General features: G+C 34.4%; 1 protein-coding gene across 1 annotated transcript in view; it reads right to left on the bottom strand.

The window, feature by feature from the left end:
- The window catches only part of TBCK (TBC1 domain containing kinase), a 240904-nt gene that overhangs the window by 83069 nt on the left and 135698 nt on the right, over positions 1-22137 (bottom strand). Inside the window, exons 20-21 of the mRNA XM_008581170.1 lie at positions 9811-9847; positions 8669-8830 (exon numbers count right to left, since the gene is read on the bottom strand). Of these exons, the coding sequence (XP_008579392.1) occupies positions 8669-8830; positions 9811-9847 (199 nt within the window). The remainder of the gene's footprint in view (positions 1-8668; positions 8831-9810; positions 9848-22137) is intronic.

The raw sequence follows: 22137 nt of genomic DNA, 5'->3' as shown, positions 1-22137 counted from the left end.
GTGAAAAATGCAGTGCATATTTTAAGTGTTATGCAAACCTGAGGCACACAAACACTCAAGAGTAAAACAAATACGGTATAAACTAATTTTAAACTAATTTAAACTAATTATAAACTAATTTTATCATTAGTATCTTGAAATGAAATACGTTTAATAACACTGATCCAAACTAAGATAATTTTTGGATTACTCAAAAAAGTTTAGAAAGCAGAAACCCTTGTTAATCATAAAACAAGCGGCTCTGCTATAGAGAAGGGCCTTCTTATTAGATTCTTGAAAACCTGGGGCCAGATTTAAGACGTGTTAGTACTCCAATCTAATCTCTACTTTCAAGGTAAGTAGAAAATTCTGATCAACCCCAACCTAATTTTTCATTATAGTGCCCAACACATAAGAAACATTTCTTTTAACTTTATAAACTACATGTTGTGAAATAGTATGCTCCAAGAGGTAGGTCAGTATTATGAGAATTCTTCCAGCTTCCTATAATCATGGCACAATTTGAGTCTTCACTAGTCATGCTACTGGTTTTGTTTTTCATGATCTTATTTCACTTTAGAAGCAATGTACTATAACATATTTTCAAATTTTCCCCTTCTCCATAAAATAATGTAGTAGTTTCCACTGACATAACTTTAATGAGATTTTGAAAATAATTTTTCATGGAGTTTTATTTCAGTGACTATACAACATAGCAATAAAAATAAATTAACTACTTTCTCATATATCCTTTAACAATTTTAAACTCATAAGAATTTAATATGCCATCTAGATCTTAATGTTAATATGTAATTTTTATGGGTGGGGGGAGTGAAGGATCATAGCTAAAATCTCCATGTTTAATTTCCACTATGACTGTCCTACAATTCCAAGAAGATGTACTTAGAAATAGACATGCATGAAAAGCAAGTAGCTACAAGCAGAAAATGTGAATAATTAATGATTTCTCAGCTGCAGGTAAAATAGCATGAATCTTACAGGCTTAACAATATAAAACTTTCACTGAAAATTGTGTGCTACAAGTTGCTCTACTCCTTCAACAAATCAGTTCTCCACCTATATCTGGCTACGAGCCAAAGCAAAAGGAATTGTAGATAACTATTGGGAATACTTACATTAAGAATCCTTTGCTTTATTCATGATGGAGCTCCTCAAAAGGAATGTACAGAGACCAGAATGCTCCACAAATATCAATATAGCATTTGTACTTTGGTATCTAATGTTATTTTCAGTGATACTTTTCATTCTTTAAGAAATATTGAAAAGAAATAAAATATCTCTAAAAATATATTTTTACATATCCCTAACGTAGACTGCAGATCCTTCACAATCTTTTTTTGTCTATCTTTTCATTCTCTTTTCTAGCCATCTTCACATTTGCTCTAAGTACTCCAGCCACACAGGACTTCCTTCAGTTGTTTGTTTGGGGCCTTTAAGCATTTTCTTACCTCTGTCTAGGAGATTCTGCCCACTCTCTTCCCATTCTCTGCATTTCCCACCCTTCAATATCACTTAAATTATTTCAGATATTACCTTAAATGTCACTAAGGGAAGGTTCCCTGACTCCTCATTTTAAACTCCTATTGCTTTCTGTTGCACTCATCACAATTATAACTATCTTTTTTTTTGAAAAAGAGGTCACAAATTAGTAGCCTACTGGGTATAATCAATTATATTTGACTCAAGTGTTATAGATTTTAAAAATTTGAGCCACTGTTTACAATTTGGAGATTACACATAAATATTATAGTGCTATGGTTTGAATAGCCCCCCCAAAACTCACTGAAATTTGATCCCCAATGTAACAGTGTTAAGAGGATGGGAAATCAGACTATTGGATTTGAAAGGCACGGCCTTTGGTAAGTGATTTAATCATGAGGACTCTGTCCTCATGAATGCTTACTCTATTGATGGATTAATGGTTTAGTGGGTTATCAAGGAGTAGATTGGGGGCTTTATAAGGGGAGGAAGAAAGCATATGAAAAATGCTCTTGCTCACTCCTTGCCATGCAATTCCCTGCATCTCTACAGGATGTTATAGAGAGTTCTCACCAAGAAGAAGGCTCTAAACAAATGTGCTCTCAGGACGTTGGAGTTTTCCTTTATAACAAATTTCATTTTCTTATAAATTATCCAATTTCAGGTATTCTATTATAAGCAATAGAAAACAGACTAATATATATGGTAACTCTATTTAATTTATACTTATCCCTAAATGAAACTAAAAAAAAAAAAATCATTGAAAACCCAGATCACTTCTCAGATGTATAGTTAAAAATCTCTAAAACACTTTTGAAACTTGGGATATAAATGTGATATACCTAAATTTACTTGGCAAAGGCTCTGGTGCACCGAAATTTATTCGGCAGCATTTTTGCTTAAGATAAGTATGGAATAATGGAAAAGTTATAGTAGCTGACTGTTTATTCAACTGATGGTTGTGTTGAGCCATTACAGCACTAAAATAAAGCTTTCTTTTTGTTTGTTCAGCATTTCATAAAAATACAGGATATTTCAAAAAGTTCATGGAAATTTCATAATATCTCTTATCTTTCTATAAACTTTTCGAAGTACCCTCATATATATAACCTACATATTTTTGATTATTGAAAGGTTACTCCATATCTAACATACATGACAACCACTGACTAGCATTTATGCTGTATAATGTATTTAAGAAATATCCAACGTTGACATATATGACTCAATTATTTTGTGGTTCCTGCCAAACACGCACTCCCATTCTGACAATTACAGATGCCATAAACCATATGCACCTACTTAGAATAACTCACAGAATCACTCAGAAATCAAATGTTTGCAATTTTCTAAATCAGATAAATATAAAGGTTTAGTTGTAGTGTTAGGAACCCATTATACCTGTATGAATGAGGGAAAATATACCATCAATTTTTATGTAAATACAGAAAAATTAATGTCTCTGTTACTATCTGAGCACTATCTGCCATTTTTTGGGGGCTAAATTTTCACTCCAAAAATATATGCTATGCCTGAATTCCCCTATAATTTTCTGTATGTTTCTTTTTTTCTAAATATTATTATTTAATACTTATAATCAGGGTTGCCAGGGTTAGCAAATAAAAATGCACGGCATCCAGTAAAATTAGAGTTTCAAATGAATAATATTTGGGACATATTTATATTACAAATTATTCATTGTTTATCTGAAATTCTAATTTAATGGGGCATCCTGATTTTGTCTGGCAACTCAACTTATGTGACTCTCATACTTTAACAACATACTATAAAAAGCAAATCTTGGACCATATCAATGTAAAGATATAGCAGATTTTAGACATACAGGTAAGTCAGGAAGCAGCTTAATATTGCTCTTTAATTTAAACACATGGAAGAAACATAGCTTGAGTCCTGATTCTACCAAAAAGGTGTTAACAGGTCCATGGGAACTCTAATGTAAAGATATAGCAGATTTTAGACATACAGGTAAGTCAGGAAGCAGCTTAATATTGCTCTTTAATTTAAACACAAGGAAGAAACATAGCTTGAGTCCTGATTCTACCAAAAAGGTGTTAACAGGTCCATGGGAACTCACAACGAAGAAGAACATATACAACCCTTCTTCCCCCTTTCTCCACCCCATTGATCATCAAAGTACCTTAAAAATCTATGATTTTTCATAAACTGAATTGAATTTTTTCCTTCACTCTCTCATCACCAATTGTCCAATTCCATCTTGGGTATAAACAGGAAAATAATGAGACATGGCTTTACAGAGTCTGCATATTTTAATACTTTGTTCTATTTCTTAGTTTTTATAACTCGACTCATTTTTTTTTTTATCCAAACATGTTTGTATGGTATTTGAAAAAAATGGCTTGGATTTCTTATTATACATCTTAGAAAACCAGGCACATAACTGTGTTGCTCAAAAAATGTATTGCTTTCATGAAATATTCTGTGTTATGCTAAATAAAGAGAAAGACTGTATTACAAAACTGCCTTCAGTCAATAAATTTAAGTACCTTTACCTAGCCACCTACAGCACCAATACAGTACTTTTTAGGAACCAGTGAGAATAGTAACATGTTACTACTATTTTTCATATTTGTGTTAAATTTAAATCCTATTATAAAGTATATAGCTAATACTGAAGTAGAATGTTTTTAAAATTTTATTTAAAACTCTTCCTTAAAATTAAGGTTCTGTAATAAAACAAACATCACACACAACTAAAAGTTTTCAGTCAAATGCTAATTTCATCCTGAAAACAGGATTTGAAACTTTTTATATACCAGAAGTCCCTTCAGTATACTCAGTATTTCCTTTAAAATAGTCTATAATCTACATTTATTTCTCTTAATGTTAAAATCACTATTTTAATGTCTGAGAATAAGTTAAGGGTTTTCCACACAGATATTCCAGATTCTTTTTGTAGGTCCTTGAAGATGCTCAGGGATACAAAGATATACATTTAAAGAATTTATTTCAACTATATATGATGACATAAATATGCAGAATTAATACTCAACTATACAAAGAAAATGCACCAACAAAATAAAAAAAGCATTTAAACATCTCAGCTGTTACAAACCCACTCCAAAATTATCATTTTTTTGATCTTATTCAGATATCATATTCATTTTCAAAACTGCTGGGATGTATGCTCCTTGTCCTGTAATTGAGTTTAAAAGGTGGTAACCTTGGAAACTGTTCTCCTCACAGCAGTGGCCGGATTTCAGTATTGGATGATGCTATGAAAAGCCCAGTATTTCTTCCAAAATACCCTGACACTATTTTTAGATTGTATGAGAAATGCCAAATGTACTGCTGTCATAGTTATTTCCTCTAGTACTAAAAAGGCATACATACCAATACATGTCAAGAACTTTTAGCGAAATTTTCCAGCACCACTTGTACTTCCTTGGAATGTAACATCACACTATATCATATACTGCAAGGCAATAGAAGTCAAAAACAATTTTTGGCAGAAATAATTATGCCTTTCTGTTGAGTTCTCCCTTCAAGAATTGAAGAGTTAGTATAAAGTGAAGGAAAGGAAGAAGAAAGGAGAGGAAATTTATGTAGATTGAATGATACACATTTTTCACATATTTAAAATATTAAGTGCCACACGTACTTTATAAAATAGTTATGTATACTCTACCAGGTTTTTTGCCAGATGTATTATGTGTATTATCTTTAATGCTCAACATAATACTAAAGTAGATATTATTTATGTCCATTTTATTGAAATCTTCATAATGTATAGGATTCTCTTTCCAATGAGATTAAATAACTTTCCAAAGTTCACACAGTATGTACCACAGCTGGGATGTGAACTCATATCTATCTCGCTCTACAGACCATGTTCTTTCAGCACCAGTACCAATTCACACATGTAGTGAATAATGGAGCTAGGACTCAAAGCAATGTCTGTCTTGATTTCAAAGCCTGTGCTTTCTACCCACTATACTATGCTGTCTCTGAAAAATGAAGAGATATTCTTCTTAGTCATAATATACACTTAACATTGAAGGTTTACTTGACTACTCATATAATTCCTCATTAGCTTTTGCTAACAAGAAAATCAATAATTTATAGGAAAAGCCAAACGGGGTGATTGCTGCACTTATACTAAAAATAGGAAAGCATGTCATAATAGAATGGAAAAAGTGAGGAAAAGTATAATAACAATGATATTAATAGTAATAATAATCATGTATGTAGCACATGCTCTTTGCTAGGCACTGCTCTAAGTTCTTCAGATATACTGACAACATGACAACCCTGTGAGACAGGAACTATTATCAGTCTCACATAACCAGAGTCAAGGAAATAGATACAAACAGGTTAAGTCATTTCTTTAAGGTTATACAGCTGTGTTAAAGCCTGTATCTAAACCCAGATGATCTGGCTACACATTCCATGTTCTTTATCACAAGTCTATCAGGCATTTCTCTGTAGAAAGAACTAAAAAGCATAATAAAAAAATAAAAAAATAGAAAAGGGCAAGCATATTGTATTCACAAGGTACCAACTGTGTGGTGTTCCCATTATATTACTGTCAACAGTGAATTTGCTAATCTATTTCAGCAAAGAATTTAGTTAAATTTGTTCTCTTTAGTTGTGATTTAAACTCAGGTACATGGGGATTTCAGTAAAGCACAACATATTTAGTGAGTTCAAATCAATGCTTAATCCTAGCCTATCTTTCTCTAAAAAGTCTGTCTCAAAAATTAGACGTGAAATACAGAGTTAGCATCTCTATCCTTTTTGGTAGACTAGAAAAAATAGTTTCTTTCAAATATGTTCCACATTTACATCGTATAATACTTTCTTTAAAGAAAGCACATTCAGTGTGTTTGTGTGTGTTAATCTGGATTCAGTTTTTAGGACTTCCCATGACTACTTCCCAGTTTCTTCAACTACTGTTGGTAGGGCTCAGCATGATGAAAAAAAACATCTTTTTAGATCTACTTGGGAACGATATCCCAAAAAAGTGCACTTTGATTAAAGAGAAAACAAAACACAGGTATACTTAAAGGCAAAGTTTGCATTGTCCTTAACCCTTTCTGCTTTTTAAAAAAGTCACATTTTTCTCATAAACTTTTTCTTCCCCAACAGGAATAATATACAGTGATCAAATAAGTGATGAGCCAGAATAATGGCACTATGCATCAAGGCAATTCACATCAATAAAAGGCATCCTATTTTCAAAAGTAAGTAGAGTTTACCTCTGCAGCTAATCAGTTAAATGTATATTCTTACTTACTTTTGTTTTTTTTCCTCCCCACACAGGGCAAGTAGAGTGACATGTTCTTACTTCGGATTTCAGAAATAAATTTTGTAATGGACAAGCAGAGTTTCCACTAATCTACCTATAAAATATTAAAACAGATTCCTTCACCAATGTTTAATGAGAGAATTTATGTATGAAATTGAAAAGGCATTAAATTTGCTTGACTTGAATATGCATAATCAGCATTTCTAATACACACTATATATTTTAAAACTGATGAGAAAATTTCTTTTAATCCTAAACAGTCACCCTGTGTTTATTTTGGCAAGTTGGGAATGAGAGGAAGCCATCTACAGGGTACAGACAGTAGTTCTAATTTGTAAAACAAGCTTTTTCATTAGTGTTCAAAACCCAAAGAAAAAAAAATAGATAATTTAATTTTCATAAAGAATCTCCCAGAAAAAATATAGAAACTAAAACTATTATTTGCTCATATAAGAAGTAACTAACTTTAATTAAAATTTGATAAGTTATAAAGCTTATAGTGATAATTTTAATTTTGGGGGGACGGGTAAGGAGAAGTTTTAAATAAATCCATGGCATTTTTGTTATTATTTTCCCCAAAAGGATGAAGATTTTTAACAGAAGATGGTAAAGTACCAAGTACAGATCATCCCCCAAAAATAAAAATCAGGTTATGCAGAAGGCTTCTTATTCCTCTTGAAAGTGCTTAATAACTATATGATCTTAAGGTATCTTTCTTTTGTTCTTTGGTTTTTCAGGCAAATTTACCTCCTGAATAAATTTATTTAAAAAAATTTTTAATCAAAGTTTTAACTTTGAGATAATTGTAGAGTCATGTGCAATCGTAAGATCGTGTTACTTAGAGATCCTATGTATCCTTTACTCTGTTTCTCCCAAGTAACATCTTGCAAAACTATTATACCATATCACAACCAGGATATGGGCATCAATACAGTCCAAATACATTTCCATCATTATAAGAGCCCCTCATGGTTCCCTTTTATAACTACACCAACTTCCCTCCTGCTCCCAATCGCTCCTGAACCCTGGCAACCACTAATGTGTCTCTTGGATAATTTTAAGTGTGTTTATTATCAGCAATAACTTGTGCCTGCCTGAAAACATGGAGAAGAGCAATAGGATCAGCAGAAGGGATGGAGCCAATGAAATACTATGAAGAAAGAATTTTTCTTCCTAAAAACCATTTTTGTTTCTACAAAAATGTACTTTAGTTTTTTTCTTCTATAGATTTAGTTACATTCTAGGTAACCACATTAATTTCTTTCATATTTTTAGCCATAACATCAAAGCTTGGCTATAACTGTAGTTGCTATCTGTATTTCTACACTTATGCATTCAACTCCTAGGTTTACAAATTCCTCACCTGTGAATACACTATATAGCTTACCTTCCTAGTCTATTGCATAACAGAATTTCCCTGGAATTTAATTGGTTCTCCCAAGAGGACAGTGTTTCCTTTCCTCAAACTGTCAGATTGTTAGCAAGCAGCTGTGGTTAGGAGGGAGTCAAGTTCCATGTGAATCACATCTTTGTGTAAACAGATTCTCAAATACCTTATCAAGTGTCTTTTACTTACTCTCTGTCAGCTGAAGATAAACAGCCCTGTCCTAAGCAAAAGAGTGAATATGTTAATTCCCTTTCCCCCCCTACCCCCCACCTTTTATCCTTCTGATGGCATTACTGAGATGGAAGTAAACCACAGTCAGCTAGTATGGCCCAGCTTGTATCCACAATCCTGGGCTAGCAGAAGAGGTAGTGTATAAGGGAGAGAAGGGAGAGAATCCAGTGAGGAAGATGAGGCCCAAGTAGAAGAGATTCTAAGGCCTCTATGGTTACGTTTGCAAATGGCTTAAGAATGTCTCATTATTTTATTTTATTGATTCCATTTATTTAGATCTATACCTGGTAAATCAGAGAAGAGGAGAATGCACTCATTAAAGCCATTAGCCAAAAGCCGGTCCCGCAGCTGCTGAAGAATTGCTACTCCAATACAGAATGGGAAAGAGGAATTCCCCAGTAGTAAGGTATCCCAGAGGTGAAAAATTTTGTGTAGTGGAAATACATCTGTAAAATGACAAAAAACATAAATAAATTAAAATTAAAAACCAAAATAAAACTTAAAAAAATCAGTCTGTTTTATTAGATATATGACTATTATGTTATGGTCAAAACTGTTATTTCAGCGCTCATACTACCAAATTGTTTTTATGAAATGTTTGCTGAAATCTGGCTTTGTAAATTTGTAGCTTCCTAAGGCATTTTAAAAATTGACAATCAGATTGGTCAATAGATGACATTTTCCAACCCCCATTATCAATCTTGGTGTAGTCCCATTCGTAGTATTTCTTCCCAGAATTTTCTAGTTATATTATTCTCACATGTTTATTTACCTCGACGAATTTTAGTTTTGTTTTAGGTACTATAAGGTTACACTTCTATTATGCATTCTAGACAATTGCTTTATTAAATTCCTATGAAAAAATCCTATTAACAATTTTCTATTTTTTGCAACTTTTCTCTTTCAACAATACCATGGATATCATTCCAGGCATACAGATCTACTTCAGATATCATTCCACTTATCATGTATGCCATATTTAAGTAAGGATGTCCTCTGTATTAATATTTGTAATCAAAATATTATATAATCACATAATTAATTTCTAGAGGAATCCTAGTTTAGAAAATGAAACTATTACTTATTAGAGAATCTCTAAAAATTAAGCCTGATTTGGTTGTAAAAGTTACCCTCAAAAACTTCATGTACATACTACAGTTAACATTCATTTCTTTTTCAAAGGGGAGAAGAGCTTGTATTAATGTCATGATATGTAAGATAGGTTTTCATTCTATACAATTCTCTTTTTGATATTCAGGGGCCAGAACAACTGACATTCTTTTCTACCCAACTCTATGATGTTAGAATTACATAAAGATGTTTACTAAATCTGCTTAATATTACTGTAAATATAAAATACTGGGGGTAAAATGGAACTGTCCTTTGATTAATAGCATATTGAAAGAAAAGGGAAAATGATACTTACGAGTAAACATGGTAAGAAACCAAGGTATGGCATAGAGCTACGAATGGAAAAAGAAAGGGGTCAAGGGGATGGATAAAGAGGAAATAAAAGAGATAATTAGAATGAGTACCAATAAACTGAATGGTAAAAAAGTTACATGTTTTGTTCTACTCCATTAACTAAACTAAAAGAGAATGTAAGTAATTATAGTTATAATCACAAACACTCTATTATATATCTATCTACATTACTAATGTAAATGACCCTATTTACAGGGATTATTTACGTAATGTCTTCATTTCATCAAAGGATAAACTCAAGTCCATGACTAATCCAAATTCAGTATTAGCATGCTAATTTCAAGGGTGTTCTTTTCAGGTTAAACAAAAATATTGCTGAGATTTTAAAGGTCCCTGTGACAGATAAGTGGGAAGGGTAAGGTTGAAGCCTGTGACACCCCCTTATTCTGGCAGGGGAGCCCAAGGGGCTTCCAGTGGTGGCTCGGTCATGGCTGGGCTGGATGCCAACTTCAGGGGGAGTCATGGCTGAGGCCCTTGGCCCCACACCACCATGGCTTGGGTGCCCAGGGTGCTTCCCATGGTGGCTTGGTGGTCATTGCTGGGCTGGATGTGGAAGTTGGGGTGTGTGGCTGAGGCCCTCAGCCCCCCACCACTCTGGCTTGAAGCCCTGGATGCTTCCAGTGGTGGCTCCGTGGTTGTTGCTGGGCTGGATGTGGACCTTGGGGGTGTGTGGCTGAAGCCCTTAGCTCTCCCTCCACCCCAGCTTGGGGCCTGGGAGGCTTCAGTCCTTCTAGGTTTTATAGGTGTTCTTTGGTGGTGTTAGATTTTTACTGGTTACTATCAGAAATTTGTCTCTGATCTGTGAGTTTTTTGTTTTCTTTCAGTTCTGTGTTGGATCATTTGCTATTCTCACCACTTAAACTCTGCCCTGGAACTAATTTGTTGTCCTTTGTTTACTTCTAAAATGGGGGAACTTCCTGTGGGGACCAGTACTTGAGCCCTGTGGTTGAACTAAACTGCTGCTTTGCTGCCGATTCTTTGGAGAAGGCATTTTGTGCAGCTCAGGTTTTAATTGTTGACCTGGTAAGCACTTCCAGGTCTTCTGAGGTTTAGTACACCTGGGTTGTGTGGAATCGCTGGTCTGGGCCTGAGTCTTTTAAGCAAACTGCTCCCCCTGCAATTCTATATTCCTGACCATTCTCCACTGAGTGGTCCTGTGCTGATTGGAGGGCAGATCAGCTGTTCATGCTCTGCTCCAATGTTCCCCTGGTGGGCCAGTCTCACCCCTACCCCCCTGAACTCCAAACACTTCCCATGGGACTGGCCACGCACCAGGCTCTTGTGATGGACTTGTGGGCTTGAGTGGCTCTTTTTTTCAGTTGTCTGTGGCCCCTCACTCCTATGTGGGTCCATGGGAACCCTGGTAATGGTCTTGCTGGCCTGGGAGCCACCAAGGCCCTCTTCTCCCCTGCACCCTCCAAGCAACTTCATATGAAGGGCACAGCAGTGGCTTTTGCCAGCTCTTGCTCTATGTGCTCACCAGGGCCAGCCTTAAAGTGGTCAGGGCTTGATATGGTGGGAGTGGTCCTTTCTTTCTTTCATCATGGCTTCTTCTGTCTTCATGAATTCCTTAAGTCTCTCTTCTTCTTCCACTGAGCTCTAGCAGCCCCAGCTTGGTATTCATTGCTTTTTAGTAGCTGTAAATTGGTTGATTGTGGGAGAGGTGACACTAGGTACTGTCTATTCTGCCATCTCGATTGGAAGTCCCTTCAAGATTAGCATTTGAATTGGTGGACTTAATAGATTATCCTACCCCTGTGTGTAGGCATCATCCAATCCATTGAGCACCTTAATAAAACAAAGGTGGAGAAAAGAGAAATTCTCCTCTTCCTTTCTGCCTCACTGCTTGAACTGGAACATCTCATCTCAGGTTTCCCTGTCTTTGAACAGGGATTTATGTCACCATCTCTCCTAGTGCTCAGGCTTTTGGACGCAGAATTACAAAGGCCTATGACTTTGGATTATACTACTGGATTTCCTGGTTCTCCAGCTTGCAGACAACAGATTATAGGATTTTTCAGCCTTCATAGTCATGTGAACCAATTTCTTAAAATAAATCATATACATATTATATACGTGTGTGTGTGTGTGTGTGTGTGTGTGTGTATCTCCCCATCCTATTGGTTCTTTTTCTCTAGAGAAACCTGACTAATACATAAGTGTTAACTCATAACTCATAAGTGTGGAGTTATCCTAAGTATTATTAAGGATTGATAGCATGTTAAAAATGTTCCATTAAAAGGTGTTATGAAACATGCTTTTTGTTACCACTTTCTCAATTAATAGGAAGCTTCACAATAGGCTAATATAATAGGATCTAATATTACCATTATTAGTAATAATTTGGTTCTTTGGCTGAGTGACATTTATTTTCTTAAATTTACTGCCTAGGAATGAATACACACACACATACACACAAACACACTCTCATATACATTTTCAATTAATTTCACGAGATTTTGGTAGTGACAAATTATTCTTAATTCATAAAAGCAGAGGTCTGGTTGATTAGCTCAGTTGTTTAGACAGTGGTACACCAAGATTCAGGGTTCAATCCCTATACCAACCAGCTGCCAACCCCCCCAAAAAAAACCCACACACAAAAAAACAAACAAAAAGCAGAATAAACTCTCCCTTATCAATAAGTATCAAAAATCAACAATAATTTATAGAAAAATCTGAAAAAACCCACTAATTTTCTTTTACTTTGTACATCAGTACAGGCTACTATTAAACAAAAATTTTTGTACTACCTGTAGGGTTTTAATAAATATTCTTTCAGCACCTATCAATTATGAATTTATGAGTAGAGCTGCATATTCTCTTTGCATTGAATACAATTGAGTCTTTATGCTACCTCAATGCCAGTCAAGAATTACATAAGTATATAGTACATTAAAATCTAAGCATTGTATGTGAAATAAGTGATTGATCTCTGTGTCATCATTATTTATATAGGTTGTCATGTAGATAGCTCTTTCTAGGGACATTGCAAATGGGAAAAGGGAAGAGTACAAAGGTATGTGACTTCATTGCAATGAGTATGGAATGTAGAAAACAATAAAATATAACAAAGTATGAGGGCTGGCTGGTTAGCTCAGTTTGTTAGAACATGATGCTGATAACACCAAGGTTCAGGGTTCAATCCCTTTACCAGCCAGCTGACAAAAAAAAAAAAAAAGTATAAAATCTTCATCCTAATTTAAATTTTAAAATAAAGTCAGCAGAGATTAGTTTAATCATTATTATTCAAGCTTTCTTTCTTTTAAGGACATGGCATCAATTATATTACCCATAATCTTTTCTGAATTATTTCAGCAACTAGCTAACAGCACCTTTTCCCAATAGCATTCTCTGTAATTATTAACTTCAAGATCTATGAAAAAATTCTGCTTCTGACCAAGATGGAATAACAGGAACCAGATTTACCTTCCCACCTGAAATGCCTAAAATCAGACAGAATATATTAAACAATAATTTGCAGATCTTGGATATCAGGCAGCACAGAGAGTGATGTTTGAGAAAGGGGAAACAAATGAAATGAACCCTACAATTGCCCAGCTTTCTGCATGCAAAGAGGTTCCAGGCCACTGACAGGGAGGAAGAATCTAGTAGAACTGGGTGGTTCTCCTGAGCTGAGTAAGCAGAATTGAGAATCTGGGGAAGTCAAGGTGGCTGGAATCTTCAGAGTTTAGTACTGGAAAGGAGAGAGCTGCATAGAAAGAAAGCTCCAAAAACTTGCAGATCTTTGCTAAGAACTGAAAAGGGCATGTATATGAGGAAACCACACAAAGTGAGGAAGGCACTACTTGAAATGATCAGAGCGACAAATTGCCAGGCTCATACAATGCCAATAACAGTTCGTTTTTCCACCAGCCAGTATGAAAACAAAACAAAACAAAATACCTGTACTAAACAAGGTATCTGGTAGAATACTCAGACGGGTATTGCTTTAGTAATGGGCAAAATTATGCTCCCAAATCATACTTGGCTGGTCCCATTTAATAAACCTTAAAAGCAAGCTTTGAAAGCATCAAACTGTTTGAATGTAACATAACTGCATCCAAGACACCATGCTTATGGTCATCCCAAATTGCCTCTTCTTTCTAACAGCACTATTATTCCAGTCATTTAGATTAAAAATCTTATAATTTTAAAACATTTCCTGTCATTCCCATAGATGTTATTTCTACAAGGTCTCTTCAGTCTTTTGTTTCTTTTCATTCATATTGAACCAACCTCGTTTTGGATCTCATTCCTTCTTGCATGAACTATTGCAAATATATTTCATAGTTATTCTCCCTACGTTCAGTTTCCACCTGCTCCAACATTTCCTTCAGCCAAATTGATCTTTCTAGAAATGTAACTGTGATCACATCGTTCCCCTATTCCACCATGTCAGTGCTTTCCTACTGCATACACAAATAAGTATAAACTTATTATTTGTGCATTTAAGGCCATTGTGAATTAGCAAAAGAAGCCACAGACTTGGAGTCAGAAAATACGTATTTCAGTTCCAATCCTGACAACTACTGATACTGTGGTTCCTTGGGCAAGTCAGTTAACCTCTGTTAATTGCAAATTCTTTATTTTTCATTCTTTGATCTAGAGAAATTACCATCTGTTTTAACTATGTCACAGGGATGCTGTGAGGATGAAATAACATATGTGAAAGTCCTTCGAAAACAGTAACAAACTCTGCAAATTTAAAGGAGTAGTATTATTAATATCAACATACAAAATAAGGCATAAGACTAAATTTCTTTTTGTCTCATCAGTTCCCTATACATGTTCTACTTCCCACCAAGACAGACGATTTATTATATGAACACACACTACTTTCCTATCAATGTGCTTTGCCTTTTCTTCTTGAATGCTCTCTATCATTTCTATCAATCAAAGCTCTTTAAGTTTTTTCAAAGCCTGCCCCAAATGCCATTTGTTATATGAAAACTCTTTGTACATTTTTTATGATACATATCTCACTATGCTTTGTACATATTGTATATTATAATGGTATTATATAGGAGGGTACTTCAAAAAGTTCATGTAAAAGTAGAATTGGAAGATAATATGAATCTCTCCATTAACTTTTTATAGAACCCTCATACAATTATAGTAAGTATACATTATATTATAATTACCTATTACACCATACTTTTTATTATAACTAATTCTGGGCATGTTCATTCACTCTTCGTTATTCATTCATGCTTGCATCATCCATTCAACATGAAATGTTTTGTGCTATATGCCATGTACCCCACTATAGCAGATGAGTCAGACAAGTGAATAGATACTTAAAATGCTTTACAATTAAGTGCTATAATAAAGGTTCTGGCAGAGAGCAATGGCAGCAAAGTTACAAGAGCTATGGCTTATACTCTCTTCTCTGCAGGAAGATACAATTCTTGTGGCTAAAGGTTACTTTATTCATTTATTCATTAATTCAACAAATAACAGCCTAATGCATGCCAGGACTGTGTTAGGGTGATAGGATATAGCAGTGAACAAGGAGCATAGTTCCAACCTGTAAGGAGCTTACAGTTCAATAAAAGCAGTAGATGTTCATTAAATACTCTCTCAATCCACTCCAATCAGCGTTTTGGATAGGATATAGCAGTGAACAAGGAGCATAGTTCCAACCTGTAAGGAGCTTACGGTTCAATAAAAGCAGTAGATGTTCATTAAATACTCTCTCAATCCACTCCAATCAGCGTTTTGTCTCCACCTCACCACTGAAACTGTTCTTATTGTGGTCATCAATGATTTTCATGTGGCTAAATCTAATGGCCAATTCTGAGTCCCGAACTTTCTTTTCCAATCAGCAGGACTTGACAAAGTTAACTACTTCGACTTTCTCAAAACACTTTTTTCCCTTTACCTAGTTTCCAAGACACCATGCTCATTTATTTTTTTTCTTACCTTTCTCACTGCTCCTTACCCATCACTTTGTTGTTTCCTCTTCATTTCCCTGACCTTTTAAATATTAGAGTGTCCCAGGATCAGCTCTTGGACATTTTCTCTTTCCTATTTTTCTCCAAGTAGCAATTCTACAGTTTGAGGACTCCCATATTTATAACTCTATCCTCAGACCTTTCCCATAATTCCAAACTTGCATGCCCAAATGCCTACCTGATATCTCCACTTGTATGTCTAACAGATATATTTATATATACAATATGTCCTAAACTGAGCTCCTGAGTCTTCCTCTAAAATCTGTACCTCTAAGTCTTCAAAATCTCAGGAGCAACTCTTTACAACTGCTCAGGTAAAAAATTTCTGGAATCATTCTTGGTTCCTCTCTTCCTCACAAACAGTATATTTGTCACCAGCAGTCCTGCTGGCTCTACCTTCAAAATATATACAGAATATGAAATCTTCTCACCACCCCAACTGCTAATATTCTGATTCAAGCCACCATCATGTCTGTCCTAGATTATTGTAAAAGACCATGACTAACCTAGATTCCATCCTTGGATTTCTCTCAGCATAGCAGCCAGAATGATCATGTTAAAAATTTAAGTCAGACGTCACTCCTCTTCTCAAAAGCATCCAGTGGCTTTCCACCACTAGCAATAAAAGCAAGTCCTAACTATGATCTCTAAGACCCTGTAAACTGGCCCTCCATTACCTATTTAACCTCATCTCTTTGTTCACTGGTCTAGTCAAAATGGTCTCCTGGCAGCTCCTTCAACACCCCAGTATGCTTCCACTTCAGGGCTGTAGCACTTCCTGTTGCTTTTGTTTGGATTGCTCTTTCCCTTATTTCCTAAGATTTTCATTCAAAAGTCACCTTTTCTGTAAGCCTTTCTCAGCTACTTTATTTAAAAAGTCAAGTCCTCCTTCATCTAAGCACTTAACATCCAAGTATCTGCTTTAGTTTTCATTGTTGTTGTTGTTTTTAGAACTTACCACTACCTAACATATCATATGGCATATTTATTTATCTTTATTGTTTGTCCCTACTAGAATGAGAGCAGAGATTTGTCTGTTTTTTTTTTTTTTCACTGATGTACCAAGGGCATAGAAAAATGCGTGGCTCATAATAAGCATACAAATATTTCTTGAAAGAATGAATAAAATATACAATGAAGATAACTGAAAGGGATAGATTAAAAAATCCAAATAGTTATGAGTGTACACTTTTTTGAGAAGTTTTCAACAGATATGAAATAATGAGAAAATGAATTATTCTTCCTAGGTTAATACATTAGAAAAAATCCTTCATATTAAATAAATAGTGGGAAGTATTAAAGAAAATTAAACTTAGATTTTGTTATATACTTATGTGTTGAGAATTATGAAAAAAGTTATTAAAATCAAGTGAAATGAAGCTTATTCTAATGATATTTGAGAAGTAATAATTAATTCAGGTTGAATAGATATCCTTAATATAGTATAAAACAACTCCTAGTTGATCACCAGCACCAGTCACTTCTCACTGATTAAATTAAGATGAGGTAAATAAATAGGCAACCTATTCTGTGAGATTGTAATATCCATTATTTATTCTTTCTATATTTCTCCCTTTTAAAACCTTCATTGATATTTTCATCTTAAATAATTTGTCAGGATATTGGCGCAGCTTCTTAGTGCAGTCTAACACACAAAAAAGGCAGAAAATAAGATAATTTTGAATACTACATGGGTTTTAATTTTTAAAAAAATAATCAAATATTTGATTACAAATATAAAAATGCATATAACTAGTGTCATTAACTTAAAGATATTATTAGCTATTTCCTGATTTAAAGTTGGAAACTGAAACCCAATGAAAAAAAAAAATCATACATGCTCTAAGTATTTTCTCCAGATCATAAGATTATGTATGCTTGATTTGGCGTATTGCTAGTCTGCAGAGTCAGCTAAGTAGATACTGCCCCCTAGCAATATCAAGCAAGAACAGCCATATTTGGCATTTCATGAGGTCTTTCCACATGGTCTGGTAATGTCAAATTTAAAATTATCAATAGGAAAACCAAAGGCAAGGGTCTCATTATCTTGATTTTGAAAAGCAGAAAATCATGGCTCAAAGACTTGCAAATGTATAAAAATAAAATATTGAAAAGAAAATATTTCTTATAAAATCTAGATGAATCTTTTGTCAAATAATCTTGTCAAATGGATTTTTAAATTTACAAATATAAAGCACTTTCTCTCTCCATACACACACACACACACACATTTTACTATTACAAAAGGGAGTCTGTTTAACTTGCTTAATCCACCTCCTTATGGGAATACTATATTATCTGTTTATCTCAAGTCAGAAGTATAATAAATATAAAGTTATTTAAGCCTCCTCTGCTTCTCTGTAAGATACATACTGACTATTAGTTTGATACCTGCAATGATTCTCTACATGTACTTTAAGAAAATGTATATCTAGACATTCAAAAAAAGGATGCCTAAAAATCAGCAAGTTTTCAAAGCAGTTTAGACCATTCCATATTTTCTTGAATCTTTGAAACTCTGGACTTTGTGAACTGGTAAAGTTACATATCTCCTTGAATCTTTAGGATAGTTGTGAAGGTTAGTTAATGGGATCTAAAACACCTGGCAGAGGATGTAGTGTATATTATTAAGATAGAAGTTACCACTATCATTCTTATAACAAGTCAAAAACTTCTGTAATAGCCAAGTATTTTAACAACCCAAAGCTCTGAGGAAACCTCATGAAGCTATCTAAGAAGAAATACACACATTTTGTTGGAATTAGGTGAGATAGCAGTAGAAGGTAAAAAGAAGAGAATTCAAAGAACTGTGTACTACAGATGTTATTTTACAGGTTGCAGTAGACTTATTTAAGGCAAGACAAAGCCTAAGAAGGCAAAGGTATTGACAGTCTTGCTGGCTCTCAGAATTAACACCCCTTAATTCCATCTCAGCTACTCTGAGTTCACAAAATTTTAAATATTTCTATATAAAATCTTTCTTCTTCTACTTTCTAAATTCTGCAGGATCCTTTATTTTGTCTATGTTTGACTTAGTATCATCCTCTTAGGTACATATAGTATAACACGGGTCAATACAAAATTCTCAAAAATCAAGAAAATATTCCATGAAAGATTTGTATTGTCCTACTGTACCACTCATTTCAAAAAATCATTATCTTTTTAACAATGAAGAAAGGTGATGACTTGTGCCAAAACAGGATACATTCAGTGGAATAGAAAAGGATTTCACATAAACAAAAAAGTACATAGTACAGGCAGGGAGTACTAAGCAGCTTTCCATGTTTAACATTACTCCCTGCCCTTTATTGTTTTTAGAATCTTCGGGAAATGGCCTTAAGTACAAAACCTGCCTTTATTTCCATAACCACAAATAAAGGGATAATAGTCAGGAGCTGTGAAGTACAAATCCGTAGGCTAACACGAGTAATTCATAGAGCAACTCTTTAGAATTTTTTAAATAGAAAAAAAATTTATTTTCTGATATTTTTGGGAACTGGTAACTGTGAAGCAAAAGATGATTTATTGCTAAAATGAAGCAACCAATTTTAATGCATGCTTATATGAAAACTATTATGCTAAGTGCTGTTTCAGATACAAAGAAATATGAAAACTTGACTCATACATATGAGAAAATAAATAAAACAAAGTAGTATGGAATGCAGTGACTGGCACATTAATGACTATATTGAATTAATTTCTAGAATATTGCCAAGGCTTGATGTCAAACTTATTGAACTAGAGTTTGAAGGATATATGTTCCCCTGTTTTCCGAAAATCAGAAAATTTGATCTACTTCTAATTTGTTTGGCATTCTGCTGTACATTATTAATGGTAGATCCCCCAATCATAACTTTTTTTTTTTTTTATAACCACCTGGTAATTTTCCTGGTTTGAGACTTGAAACATCTAAGAGGGTCTAGGTCTTTTCCTATCATCTAACACGTATGCTCACATTGTATCATCACCATTTTTAAAAGTATTTTCATATATTTCAACTTATCTGAGTCTTACAAGAGTTCTGTGGGTAGTCCAGGTAGGTGTTATTTATTTTTCCCAATTTATTGATGAGCCATTTAAGGCTCAAAGCTGGTCACTCTGCCCAAGGTCACAGGTACAGTATATAAGTTATAAAGCCGACACTAGACTCCAGGACCTCTGACTGCTAGTCTATTGTTCCTTGCACTATACAATGGTAGTGGAGAAGACACAAGCAAATTGGGTTAAAAGTTTTTTTCTATGATCTGTTAATATTACACTGTATACTTTAAATTGTGGTTAAATTACATCCCATCCTTATGGTGAATACAGCCAAAAAGCTTGTTTTGCAGTTTTAGTCTCAGATCATTCCAGAGGAGTGCTGTCATAGAACTTTCTGTGCTACTATATTTGTAAAAAGGAAAACACTTTTAAAACTTTCAAAATCTAATACTTCAAAATAATAATATACTATAAACTTTACTCTTGATATATTTCTATTTCTATATTGCTAAAATTTTAGGTAAGTAAAAATATTTATAGAAAACCTGGGTCATATTATACTTGTTATTTTTATGAAGTATTAAATGTTAGATGTAACTATTAAAATTTAATAAAAATAGAAACAAGTATAACAGAAAAACACTTATTTTTATCTACCATAAGAGATATTAATTTCTGAAAGATCCAGTTAAGGTTGATAAAAAGAAACATGAAACACTTGTAAAGTGCATTTTCAAGCTTACATATGATAATACTGATAAGTACGATGATTACCTGTTTGGAAAGATAATAAAATTAGTACACTAGTACTATCTCTCTTTTTTTTTTTTTCCCAAATTTTATTTTATTTTGTCAATATACAATGTGGTTGGTTATTGTGGCCAATTACCGAAACCTCCCTCCCTCTCCCCTCTCTCCCCTCCCTCCCAACGTCCTTTCTGTTTGTTTGTCGAATGAACTTCAAGGAATGGTAATTGTTATGTCTCCTTCCCTCCCCCCCGCCCCCAGTTTTTTGGGTATTTATTTATTTATTTATTTTTAGCTCCGACAAATAAGTGAGAACATGTGATATTTCTCTTTCTGTGCCTGACTTCTTTCACTTAATATAATTCTCTCTAGGTCCATCCATGTCGTTTGCAAATACTGTTGCAAATGGCAGTATTTCATTCTTTTTCATAGCAGAGTAGTATTCCATTGTGTAGATATACATTTTCCATATCCACTCATCTGATGACAGACATCTGGGCTGGTTCCAACTCTTAGCTATTGTAAAGAGTGCTGTGATGAACACTGGGGAACAGGTATACCTTCGACTTGATGATTTGCATTCCTGTGGGTATATTCCCAGCAGTGGGATAGCTGAGTCATATGGTAGATCTATCTGCAATTGTTTGAGGAACCTCCATACCATTTTCCATAGAGGCTACACCATTTTGCGGTCCCACCAACAATGTATGAGAGTTCCTTTTTCTCCACAATCTTGACAGCATTTATCATTCACAGTCTTTTGGATATTAGCCATCCTAACTGGGGTGAGATGGTATCTCAGTGTGGTTTTGATTTGCATTTCCCGAATGCTGAGTGATGTTGAGCATTTTTTCATAAGTCTGTCGGCCATTTGTATATCTTCCTTTGAGAAATGCCGATTGAGCTCTCTTGCCCATTCTTTAATTGGGTTGCTTGCTTTTTTGTTGTAAAGATATTTCAGTTCCTTGTATATTCTAGATATTAATCCTTTGTCAGATGTATATTTTGCAAATATTTTCTCTCACTCTGTTGGTGGTCTTTTAACTGTGTATAGTTTGATATAATCCCATTTGTTTATTTTTCCTTTGGTTGCCTGTGCTTTTGGGGTTGTATTCATGAAGTCTGTGTCCAGTTCTACTTCCTGAAGTGTTTCTCCTATGTTTTCTTTAAGAAGTTTTATTGTTTCGGGGTGTATATTTAATTCTTTAATTCATTTTGAGTTGGTTTTAGTACATAGTGAGAAGTATGGGTCTAGTTTCATTCTCCTGCATATTGATATCCAGTTATCCCAGCACCATTTGCTGAAGAAGCAGTCTCTTCCCCAGCGTATAGGCTTGGTGCCTTTGTCAAAGATCAGATGGCTGTAGGTGTGTGGGTTGATTTCTGGATTCTCTATTCTATTCCATTGATCAGTGTGTCTGTTTTTATGCCAGTACCATACTGTTTGGTTATTACAGCTTTGTAGTATAGTTTAAAGTCTGGTAGTGTATGCCTCCAGCTTTATTTTATTTTCCTTTTTTTGCTCAGCATTGCTTTGGCTATGCGTGGTCTTTTGTTATTCCATATACATGTCTGGATAGTTT

Source organism: Galeopterus variegatus, unplaced genomic scaffold (genome assembly GCF_000696425.1).
Source record: "Galeopterus variegatus unplaced genomic scaffold, G_variegatus-3.0.2 Scaffold2287, whole genome shotgun sequence".
Classification (NCBI taxonomy): domain Eukaryota; kingdom Metazoa; phylum Chordata; class Mammalia; order Dermoptera; family Cynocephalidae; genus Galeopterus; species Galeopterus variegatus.
This window is presented reverse-complemented; position numbering and strand designations above follow the sequence as displayed.